The following is a 13079-nucleotide window of genomic DNA, read 5'->3' as shown; positions in this document are numbered from 1 at the left end:
ACATCTCTAATAAGAGCCTTTCTGAATCCAATCTCAGAGGAGACAAACAATAGACTTACAAAAATATATATACTTCATTTTTTTCTTTGAGAAGTTACTAAATTTGGGAGGAATTAGTCTTATGTAAAGAGAAGACAGATATCTACAGGAGAAGTTATAGCTAATATACCTGAATATGATTAGCCACAATGAGTATTTATTCATCCTATCTAAATATTCCTCATGAAGGAAGTCTGTAGTTCCTAGGGGAACAAGAGGGATGATAGGACAGCCGTAACAATATATCTACATAAATCAATATGGATTTATAATATCCATCTTGAGCTCTGGACATTCGCCTTACACTAAGATGACGGTAACTCACTACCCTGTCATGGAAGCTAGAAAACAAACGAACAAACATACTTGCTCTTTGGATCTTGTCTTCTGGCTTCTTTTTTCTCTGAACTAGGTGAAGATTAAAAAGGATAGAGCTTCTTTAGTGACTGAGGTTTAGAAATACTCCTGGAGATAGCATAGATATGCTCAATGCTCATGTTTTTATGTTGGTGCCCTGGTTAACATTATTTTCTATATGTCATCTCTCTAGCTCCATTGAAGTAGGGGCAGAGGGGACAGGAGTGGAAGGATTTTCAGTCACTTCTTTTGTTTGAATTCACAGTTAAAGAAATGAAGTACCTTATATCAGGACTACATAATTTAGTATGTTATTTCCCTCTGGTTCTCTCCAATATGTGAATGACTTCTAGTTCTAATTTAAACTTCTTCTTATCAAGAAATTAGTAAAGTATAGGAAAATAACTACATCTTTGCTAAAGCTTGATTTTCAGTCTCTGTTGAATAAATGCCTGGAAATAACATGACTGAGTTCATCCTTATTGGATTAACTGACTCTCCAGAAATTCAGATTATCTTCTTTGTGCTATTTTTGGTGATTTACATGTTCACCATGATAGGTAATATTGGCATGATTATCTTAATCAAGGTGGATTCTCACCTCCAAACCCCCATGTATTTCTTCCTGACCAACTTGTCATTTGCTGACATTTGTTATTCATCCACCATCACTCCAAAGATGCTGGTAGACTTATTTTCTGAGAGAAAGACCATCTCTTTTGCTGGTTGCTTCCTGCAGATGTATGTCTTTATTGCTTTGGTCACCACTGAGTGTATCCTCTTTGGATTAATGGCCTATGACCGTTATGTGGCTATTTGTAATCCACTGCTGTATACAGTTATCATGTCGAGGACAGTATGCCTGAAGATGGCCATTGGTGCCTACGCAGCAGGGTTCCTGAACTCATTGATTCATACTAGTTACTTAAGTAGCTTATCCTACTGTGAATCTAATGTCATTGATCACTTTTTCTGTGATACGCCCCCAATCCTCAAACTCTCTTGCTCTGATACACACCTGAATGAAAATCTCATCTTTATATGTGCAGGATTAAATATCATTGGCTCACTACTGATGATCTTCACTTCTTACAGCTATATCCTCTTTTCCATCATGCGCATACACTCAAAGGAAGGGAGGATCAAAGCCTTCTCAACACGTGCTTCTCACTTGACAGCCATCATTTTATTCTATGGAACAGGAACATTTGCTTACATGAAACCTAGTTCAAGGTACTCTTTAAATCAAGACAAGGTGGCTGCTGTTTTCTACACTTTGGTGATCCCTATGTTAAACCCCTTCATCTATAGTATGAGGAATCAAGAGGTGAAGAAGGCCTTAAACAATATGATTTCAAGAACAAAAGGCTCTTCTCTTAATATGATTGTTTTCTTGACTCCAAAAATTAGAGAATAAAATACCAAATCTGTAGCATGTAATGTACTCTATGTCTTTGATTTATGTGGTAGGCTGAACCTGGTAGGATGACTTTAAACTGAAAAGTATATGCACTCAGCACCTAATTATGACCATGTATTTTACATATATTATGAATTGTTTGCATCAGTATGAGCCCTCCCCTTCTCCATTATTCCAAATAGCTGTTGTCTTCAAAAAAAGGAACAAGTACGGAAGAGTTTGATCCTGAGAACTGAAGGGGGTGAGTGTTTTTCAAATACAGCAATTAAAGAATTTTGAGTTAGTGGTGCTGCTTTGTCACCAATGATTGACTTTTCTTCTTTTGTAAGTTAAAAAATGCTTATTTTGATTAATTAGCCACTCCTTTCTGGTGGTAGTGGTAAGGAGGCTTTGTTTGTCATTTTAAGGAGCTCCCTGGTGCAAATATCCTTCTTTAATGTAAACTGGTGTCTCTGCATCTCACTAAATATCCTACAATACCAAAAGTTTAAGTGACTTGCCAAGGTAGAGACAAATATTATACATGTGACGTAAGATTTACACTCAAATATTCCCAACTCTTATGCCGGCCCTCTACCCACGATGTCATGCTGCTCCTTATTATTATTGTTATTTTTTTTTTTGCTAAATTTCTCAAATTCTCTTGCATTTGGATATCCCTACTAATGATATTGATCACAACCCATCCTGGGTCATTCTTGCCCATCTCTTTCCAAAAATTTGCCAAAAAGTCTACACTCTTGGATGTCGCTCTTGACATCAAAAAATAAACAGAACCATTGGATCACATTACGTTCTTTTTCTCTGTTTCCACCCTCCCTTGATGATATCCAGGTAATTCTCAATTACTGTTGTAGGTATATAGTTACTGTGAAAGATTTGAATAAATACTCTCATTTCTAGTACTTGACTAAATATATATAATGGCCATTTGAAATTGAATTTCACATTACTAAATCAGTTCAGTTATTTATTGGAAAGCTTATCTGTATGTATTTGTGTCTCTATGTTGTTTGGAATTATTAGTCTAAAGGTTATTCTTTGGAAGTAACCTAGTAAAAGACAGACATGGATGACCAAAAAAAAAAAAAAGCATCAGAACAAGGGACAAGATTCAGGATTATAGTGAAGCTCTAAGCCCATTACACCAAAATGGAGATATCACTGAGCTTATAGGCAATTGAGACAGACTTAGCTGAACCAAGGACAAGTATATTAAGTCACAATTAGTCAACAGGAATATATTATGTGCATACTATGTGTCAGGCTCTGTTATAAGACTGGAAGTATAAAGGGGAAAAACAAGCCCTGCTCTCAAGGAACTCCAAGCATGTCAGTCAATTAATATTTATTAGTCACCCATTATGTTCCAGACTAGGGACCCATGCAGAGGCAAAAGACAGTCCCTTGAGAAGGCTTCCTGTTGAAGACAGGGTTTTAGTTTGAACATCAAAGAACCTAGTAGGCAGAAATGAGGAAGGCGATCATTCCAGGCATGGGGCATAGCTATAGAAAATGTTTAGGTCTGAGAGATGGAGTGTCTTATTCATGGAAAAGCCAGGAGATCAGTGTCTTTGGAACAAAGAGGATGTGGAGGGGAGTAAATTCCAAAACGTCTGGAAAGGAATGAGAGGGCTAGATTATAAAAGTCTTTGAATGCCAAATGGAAAGTTTTCATTTGATCCTAGAGTTTTTAAGGGGCCACTGGAGTTTATCGAATTTGGTAATGGTGTGTGGTTTTGACATATTTGGACCTACACTTTGGAAAATAACTTTGGTGGCAGAATGGAAGAAGTACTGGAATTGGGAAGCATTTGAGACAAGAAGACCACGTGAAAATTCTATTGTAATTGTCCAGGAATGAGGTGATGTGTGCATGCATCAGGGTATTGGCAGTGTTAGGAAATAAAAGGGCACACTTAAGAGAAGTGCTTTGGATGTAGAATCAATTGAATTTGGCAACTGTTTTGATGTGACGGTGTGAAGAATGGGGAGTCACATGTGACATTTGTAAGTTAGGTTGCAAGGCTGGGTGACTTCAAGGATGGTGGTGTTCTCATCAGTAATATCAGGAAAGTGTTTCCATTCCCAAGGAAAGCTTGATAAAATAGACAAATGAATACAGTTTCTGCAAACTCCAACAGAGCATGAATGATTCAAAATCAAGAAAACGGACATTCTCAAAGGAATTCCTTAGACATTGTTAAGCTAAACTTCCTCATAATGGAATTAGGCATTCTCCTGTGAGTACTCAACAATGATCAATATGGACATTGTATGAATGCATTAATTACTCTGTGTGCATATTGGAAATTCTGTGTGTGTGTGTGTGTGTGTGTGACAGACAGAGAAAGATCATGATGATAGTTCTTACTGTCACTGAAAATCAGAATTCCATATAGATGGATATTTTTAATAATTGCTATTCATATCTATCAAATATGCACACACACACACACACATATATATATATATATATATATATATATATATATATATATATATATACATACACATATACACACAAGCCAATATGTGCAACCACACATATAAACACACACATATACACAATACATATATATAGAAAATATTTTACTAAATATTTAGTTGTGCATATACATAAGATAATAGTAAAAGTCATATACTTATTATGTGCCAGGAATCATGTTAAACACTTTAAAATAATTATCTAATTTGATCTTTAGAACAACCCTAGGAGATATTCACTATTATTGTCCCAATTAGTAGCTGAGAAAATTGAGGCAATCAGAAATTAAGTGAACTGCCCGGGGTCAAATAGGTAGTAAATGCCTGAGACTATATTTCAAATTCAGATCTTCCTGACACCAAATTCATGCATATTAGTTAGTGGTCCCAGGTGTATGTTTATGTGTGTGTATACATATGCACACACACATCCATAACCCAATGCTTAATTAGTAAGTCAACAAACGTTAAATAACAATATCCTATTTGCTTAGCAGTAGAGATACACAGGGGAAAAAATGAGATAATTTCTTCCCTCAAATAGTCTGTGTTCTCTGACATGGAAATGAGGTTGAGTTATTGAAATTTCTGCCAATGGAACATAAACTCTACATAATTCTACTGTGCTTTGAGTACAGTCTCAAGAATAAATCAATTTTTTTTCTTCAGCACTACCCTAATTAATAATTCAGAGATTCATCACCAACAAGCTGGTCACCTTGTTGAATCTTTTGGCCAATTCAGCCTGTGAAACTAAGTCCAGTGTTGCCTCTTTCTGTATCTTTAGTGATGGTAAGAGAGGAGCACAAAATGGAAATAAACGTACTCCAAATTACACAATTTTAAGAAAATTTATGAACTTTACTTAGCTGATGATAATATAAATGTGAGACTACCACTTATGGACTTTAATGTAAATATGGGTATAAGTAAAGATGGGGGAACATCTGTTAGAAAATGTGGCTCAGAAATAAAACACAAGAGCAGAAAAAAGATTTGAAGACCAAAGAGAATCTTAACACATTTCTCATGAATACTTCTTCAAGAAAATAATCAGTGTATATTGAAAAAAATAAGGACAAATAATATTTTAAGAAATGAAGCAAAATATATATTGCAGATAGGAAATGAGTCATTACTGATGTGTGACTCATTCCTAATTCAGTTTTCTGTGTAATCAGACCATTGACTTGGTATAGGAATGATTAAAATCTAAATAACCAATACAGTGTAAATTCAGAGACTGTGTATGAATGTACACATGCTTTGTTTGTGTAACCCAAAGAGGCAGCTGGTGGCATGTTGGACAGAACACTGGGACTGCAGTTAGAAAGACCTAAATTCAAAATCTGACAGAGACATTTATTAACACTGTGTCCCTGGGCAAATAATTCAACCTCTGTATGCCTCTGTTTCCTCGCTGAAAAGTGAGGATAATAGTACCTACCTTCCAGGATGGATGTTAGGATAAAATGAGATATTTGTGTAAAGCACCTAGCACAGTGCCCGACACATAGTAGGCACTTAATATAAGTTTCTTCCTTTCTTTCCCTTGTTATATGATAAATGCTTATTAAAATGAATTAGAAAATATTAACCAAAAAAGAATAAATGCAAAAGATAAAAATAATGTGTCAACCAATTGAAATACTTGAATCATGAGGGTTAGAAAATTTACTAATTGTCAGAAGGTCATAGCAATAGAAAAGAAATAGACTAACTTATAAGTTGATAGGGGAGTTTAAGTGATAAATTATTATATAAAGAGTCCTTCCCTCCCAAAATCTAAATCAAACTTTTAAACCGTTTAATTTACTTGATAGCCAGCAGAGACTGATTTTGACTTTGCGATCATCAAATGAGATCATATATGTATAGCTCTTCACAAGTTTTATAGTGCTATAAAATACTAGTTATGATTTTTTCATGTCAGCAGTCATTAGTTAAGCATCGGCTCTGTGCCAGAAAGGCAAAAAGAAAAAGTCCTTGCTTTCAAGAATCTCTGTCTAATGGGGGAGACAGCTTTCAAATAACTATTCACATACATAAATACATACATACATGCATACATATACAAAAATATACATAGAGATTTATGAATGCACATAAAATAATTGGAGATAGTTATATAGGAAAGGCACAAAATCAAGGATGACCTGGAAAATCTTCCAGAAGAAAGTTAGAATTTAGCAGAGACTTGAAGTAAGTCAGAGAAGCCAAGAGGTAGAGAAAAGGGAGGAGAAAATTTCGGGCAAGTTGGGTGAATCATCTCTGTCAAACCTATATGATGATATTTTAGAAAAGTCACATTTGATGGTCAGCCATCAAAATGCAATTCAATTCCTTGGAGGAAAGAACTATAATCACTGAAATCTCAGATCCCTTTGGGTATTTGAGAGCATGCATACATACACACATAGGACTCATCCTGACTTCCTCACTATTTCTCACCTCTCATATCTAAGCTATTGCCAAACCTGTCAATTTAATCTTTGCAATAACTCTCCAATACGCACATGTCTCTTCTCTGACACTGCACTGTAGTTCATGTCCTTATCACCCCACAACTGGATTACTGCAATAGCCTTCTAGTGGGTCTGCATACCTCAACTCTTTCCCCAATCCAATCAGTCATTAATCAAGCCACAAAAGATATTTCCTAAAACACTAATCCAATTATGTCAAATACCTCCGCTCAATAAACTTCAGTGAATCATCATTGCCTATAGGATCACTTACAAAATTCTCTATTTGACACTCAATGTGCTTTACAACTTAATCCATTCCTATCTTTCTAGTTTTCTTAAACCTTGCTCTCTGATTATGCTCCCTTACTTTTGATCCAATAACATTGGCCTCATTGCTGTTTCACAAATGAGACACTCAATCTCTCAGCTCCTGGCTAAGAATCCTATGCCTGGAATGATTTAGCTTCCCTGGCTTCCTTGAAGTCCCAAATAAAATCCCATCCTCTACAGTAAAGCATATAGTAGTGTTTATATAAAAGCTACATGATACATAAAGCTTCTAATGATCTTCCTTTCTCCTAAAAAGTTCCCAAGTGATAGCCACCCAATGGAGGTTTTCTTAGGAAGTTCATTTAAGACTTGATCAATTTCTTTTTTTTTTCTAGTATACAATTATATTCTATTTCCCCTTTTATTAATCTGGGCAATTTATGTATTTGTAAATTTTTCCCATTTCACTTACGTGGTAAGTTTTATTGGTGCATAATTGGGCAAATATCTCTTAATAAATGGCCTGATTTCATCTTCATTGGTGGTCCATTTAGCCTTTTATTTTTGGTAGTGGTCATTCAGTTTTCTTCTTTATAAATCTAATTAAGCAATACTTTTTTTAAAAAAATTATTTTTTTTCATAAATCAGCTCCTTGTTTTATTAATTAGTTTAATTGTATTAACTTTCAATTTTATTAATCTCTCCTTTGATTTTCAATAATTCTATTTAGGTCTTTGAGGATCTTTGTTTTGTTTTGTACGGTTTTTTTTAGTTGCATGCCCAATTCATTGGCTCTCCTTCATTTACCCACAAAACGAATGCAGAAAAGTAGAAATACTAAATTCATGCTTTTCATATCATAGTACAATAAAAATATGCATTCAACAAAGGACCTTGGAAGCAGAGATTAAAAATTAATCCGAAATGAATCCATCTAATTCTAAAGAATAAGTGGATATGAGAATGAAACACAGAAACAATGAATGGTATCATCAAAGATAATGCAAGCAAGAAGGAAATATGCTAAAATTTGTGGCATGCTTCCAAAGCAGTATTTGAGGGAAAATTATGTGTCTAAATGCTTACATCAATATAAAAGAAGAAAAGCAAATCAATAAATTGTTCATGTAACTAAAAAAATTGAAAAAAATATTTTTTAAAAAATCATCAATTAAACTCCAAATAACTTGAAAATCAGAGAGATTAATAAAATTCAAAGTTAAAAAATAAACTAATAAATAAAGAAAAAAAAAGAAGAAAAGTCATAAAATGACTATACTATGAAATGAGTGTGGTAAAAGGAGTACTTGGCAATGATGCATAGAAACTGCTTCAGAAATTCCTGACCTTTTGTGACTGGTCCTGGAAAATTGGACTCTGAGATACAAAATATCAGAAAATACATGAAGGAATTGTTAACTCAGTAAATCATCACAGCTTCTTGCAGGCAACCATAGTGGTAACATAGAAAAGAATTAGAAGAACTCAAGTTTTGTAAATTACTGGATATTTTAAAACTAACACTCTACAACTTGTCAGAAGTTCAAAATGTCTACAAGTGTAAAATATTTCACCTTCTATCTATTGACACCAAGCTGTTCCTCTCCACATGAAGCAGTAGCTGAGGATGAACCACAGTAACATGATTCACTTTGGTCATAGACACACACACACACACACACTCACATGTACACATACACATGTACACACATTATATATATACTTACATATGTATGTGTGTATGTATGCATATATGCATATATATACACACAGATATATATGCACACATACACATGTATGTGTGTAAATATGTGTGTGTGTGTGTGTATATGTATATGTACTTCTATTTAGAAAACGTACCCCATAACCAATATTACTTGGGCTAAAAGAGATACTCTCTTAAAGATATTCTTTCTTAATGTTACTCATCTTGGTAGAGAGGTACCAGAGCAGCAAAATTACTGAGGCACATGTTGTGTTCCATAGCACCAAAGCTTTACTTTTCTGAACCTTTTGTCTCTATCCCCATAACCCAGAAACTGAAACTATCATGTGGTTCTTCTATATAGAAGAAACACTAAGACTCTTTTATCTTTTTTTTGTTTAGGTCCCTAACATGTAGCATGGTTTTATGATGATAGTAGGGTCTTTAAATTCTTGTTGAATTGAATGGAAAAGGAAAGCCTTGAAGGGAATGTGAAGTCAATAATAATTTCTGACACACACACACACACACACACACACACACACACACACACAGAGGCAGAGAGACAGAGACACAGAGATAGAGTTAGAGACAGAAATAGAGTTCAAAGGTAGGAAGAAAAGGATGGAGAGAGGAAGTTCTTGCCCTCAAGGATGGCAGCATGATGCTTCCTCACATAGAAACTCATCCATTTAACAAGAAGTTAAACAGCTTAAAGAAGCGAAAGAGGTTAAACAGAAACTCATCCATTTGATCAAGAAGCCAATAGCTGGAGGTATTACAGAGGGAAAAAAGGCTGCTGAGGAAAAGGCAAAGTGATGGAGAAGTGATCTGGTGGGTGATAACCCGAATTTGAAGTGAGCATGGAGCCTGTAATGGGTGATTCCTTAAGTGGAAGTTTACACATTTAAGATTATTCATTTTACAAATTAATTTAACTGGGTATAAGCTGGAAGTTTGATGCCCACAAAAATGTGATAGATGACATGTAAGGAATAGAAAGGATTCCATACATGTGGTAAAAACAGGACAAAACTAAGTTTGAGTAAAAAGCTCCATGGCAGATTTCAGTGACTTCTTTTGTTTAATGCCTTCTCATATCATTTTTATTTGCTCAAGGTGGCAGTAGGTCATAGGAGAGGGCTATAAAAAAATTATAAACTATACCTCAGCCCCAGATAGCATTTGATGATTTGTTGAAAGGCAATCACTAAAGGGAATTTGGAATAGATACAGATGGGTGATTGGAAAATGATGTAGATTAAAGTGGAAAATCTAAACCTGCTTGAGATAGAGGATTGTGAAGAGATATTGTTTCTTATGAGTAGCAAGAAGTAATTCAGATAAAGATTAAATATCTTTGAGTTCTACTTATCTGACAGGTTGTTTTATAATCCAAAAACAATGTCTCCTGGAAACTACGTTTGTCTCTTTGGGACCCAAATTGCTGATCACAGTTAAGACTCTTGTAAGTAAGAAATTCCTCTCCTACTAAAGAAAATAGAGTGGTATCTCCCACCGCCACCATAGAACTGGGTGAGTGGCAAGCTTATGTTCCTCATGTAAAGAGCTATAGATAAGGGTTGTTGGCATTAAGGTAAAAGACAGCAGAGCCCACTCCATTTCTTAAGGAGTGGAAATACCACTTCTTAAAAGAACAAGTAAGGCTTGTTATCTTCCTCACCAAAATTCAAACCTTCTCCTAATTACCCTACCTCAAGTCCTATTAAAAATTATTTTTACACTTAATTGGAAAAATATTTTAAAAAGAAAGTTACAATCCTTTTTTTTTTTGACTCCCTTTCTCTTTAGGAAAATGACCAGCTTTGGGATCTCAACAAATAAACCGGGATATTTCCTGGAACTCTAGTATTTGAAATGACCTGTGTGGTTCCTGAGAACTGCTTGTGTCTTGATAAAGTTGCATATGCACAATTATGCAATATCTGTCATATTGAATATATTACTGCTTTTATTTCTTTGTAAGGGATAACTTAACCTTCTAGTTAAAGATGTCATGTCATGTAATTTTTTTTTATTGTAGCAAGATGAAATAACTAGAAATAAAGATAATACAGAAAGGATAGAAAGGAGATATATCAACTATGAGAGATGAAACAAGGTTAGCAGGGGCCTCAGACCAAAACTGACTGGGGATATGCACTAACCACACTCCTTAATTGGTCAAGTCAATATCAGCACAAAGAAGGAAAGAGAGTGGGAAGACAGAACAGTCCATTTTCTTTGAAACAGAAACAGGAAGTTATCTCAGAACTAGTCTTCTGAAGCACAATTGCCAGGGTGAATTCAAAAACATGTTGAACCTCATCCTTCCTGTGAAATAAAATCACATTAATGGCTAGAAGTACCAAATGCTAGTAAATGTATATGTTTTGGCACAATAATTGACGTCATTATGATTAATCTTCTACCAATCTAGGAATTCAGAAAAGGAATGGGGAGAGAGGAGCACGCCCCAAGCTTTAAGGGTAAAAAATTGTGGAATCATTTTACACTTAATTGTAGAATTAATTTGGAGACAGAGGGGTTAGACTCAATATTCAGCTTTACTACTTGCTATCTGCATGATCATGAACAAATAATTTAATTTCCTTGGGTCTCAGTTTCCTCAATTATAAACAAAAGTGATTATATTAGGTAATATCTAGTGTGCTTTTCCATAGACTTATATCATAAATTCTCAAAGAATCTTTCTAGTTTCATAAATATCTGCCTTTTGGGAATGACTTTCAAAACATCATGGGTGTGAGAATCCATTTTCTCTGCTGATTCCTCACATTCCCTGATAACATCAGCCTGGCAATATCACGGGGAGAAATCCTCCAATGGCAGTCAATAAGATATATTTTAATTGATCCAAAGGGAACTCTTATGAGCTCAGGCAAAATGTACTACAATCATCTGTTAGTCAGTTTAGTAACCCTGGGGACATAAAGAGACATTTCAAGAGATTGCATCATGGGAAATCAATGTGATTCAATGATTGTGATCCCAAACTGAAAATCACTAAACTCTGTGAAAGACTTCATAAAAAGGAGAATATAAAATTGAACTAAGGTGATAATCATCATAGAAGACTTTGACAAAAGGGATTCAGAGCTTCTATGAACAGTAGTGTCCTAATGGCTTTATAAGGGAAGAGAATATTATTCCATCAATCAGACAAGGCCAGGAAATGAGGGAATCCTTTTCATATTTGCTTCCAGGGCTTTTGGTAAATGACTCTCCCTCCTCTGCATAGTTAAGCTTAATTCTCAATATAGAATATAGGAGAGAACTCAGCATCTTTTAGAAGTGAGAAAGAAAATGCATTTCTTCTTTTTTTCAATTTGATCTTTTCTCCTCCATAGAAGACTTGGATAAAATATTGAAGTTAGGATTAAACAATGAATGTTCTTCCTCCTCATTTTCACCTCCTGGCTTTCCTGTCATCCTTCTAGTCACAAATAAAATCCCACCTTCCACGGGAAGCCTTTCCTACCCTCTCTTAATTCTAGTGTCTTCCCTCAGTTAGTTATTCCTACTTATCCTGGATATAGCTTGTTTGTACCTGTTTGCTGGGTTCTCATTTACTCTTTTTGATTGCGGGCTCTTTGTAGGCAGGGACTGTCTTTTAACTTTTATTTATTAATTTATTTTTGTATTCCCAGTGTTTAGCACAGTGGCTGACACATAGTAGAAGTTCAATAAATGCTTACTGACTGACCTATATGATCACAATGATACCAAAAATCAAGACTGCAGGCTGTGTAAATTATTTACCTAAAGTAACTCTAAGACAGTTGGAAAAGGAAACGGTGGAAGAGTTTCAACAAGGTAATTCCTCTCCTTTGAACTCTATATATTACCAAAGTAGGAATTTCACTTGGGAACAGGGAAAAGGATACGTAGTGTTTAAGCGTTCACTATTTATGTTGATTTTCACCAATTAAAGTTCAGGTCACTAGATTTAGACGTGAAGGAGATCATAGAGATAACTGAGTTCAGCTCCCTTTTTTGTCACTGAGGACACACAGGGGTAAAATGATTAAGTGACTCATGAAAAGTGACACAGATAGTAATTAAGTCTGATCCCAAATTAACTGCTCTTTCCCGTACACCACACTGTCTTATGATTCTCTGCTAAAGCCATTTTTGTCTCTTTGCTACAGTAGCTCAATTTGATATTATGTTTCTCTTTTCTTCAGGAAATTAAAGTCCTACTTCAAACTGCTTCTTGTTTCTGCAGATCATTCCATAGGGAATCTGAAATACCATTACATTCTGAAGAAAATTGATTCAAAAAAATACACATGCACATATATTAAATAA

At 34.9% G+C, this 13079-nt stretch overlaps 1 protein-coding gene across 1 annotated transcript; it reads left to right on the top strand.

Annotated features, from left to right (window-relative positions):
- Nucleotides 1-859: 859 nt before the first annotated feature.
- On the top strand, nt 860-1813 carry LOC110199554 (olfactory receptor 5F1-like). The gene has a single exon (XM_020974427.1). The coding sequence runs from the start codon at nt 860-862 to the stop codon at nt 1811-1813; it is 954 nt and encodes a 317-aa protein (XP_020830086.1).
- The last annotated feature ends 11266 nt before the right edge of the window (nt 1814-13079 follow it).

Source organism: Phascolarctos cinereus, unplaced genomic scaffold (assembly GCF_003287225.1).
Source record: "Phascolarctos cinereus isolate Bilbo 61053 unplaced genomic scaffold, phaCin_HiC Scaffold_9;HRSCAF=440, whole genome shotgun sequence".
Classification (NCBI taxonomy): domain Eukaryota; kingdom Metazoa; phylum Chordata; class Mammalia; order Diprotodontia; family Phascolarctidae; genus Phascolarctos; species Phascolarctos cinereus.
This window is presented reverse-complemented; position numbering and strand designations above follow the sequence as displayed.

Bases quoted from the DNA above. Each gene is read 5' to 3' on its own strand.
- LOC110199554 (XM_020974427.1), top strand. From the start codon at position 860: ATGACTGAGTTCATCCTTATTGGATTAACTGACTCTCCAGAAATTCAG.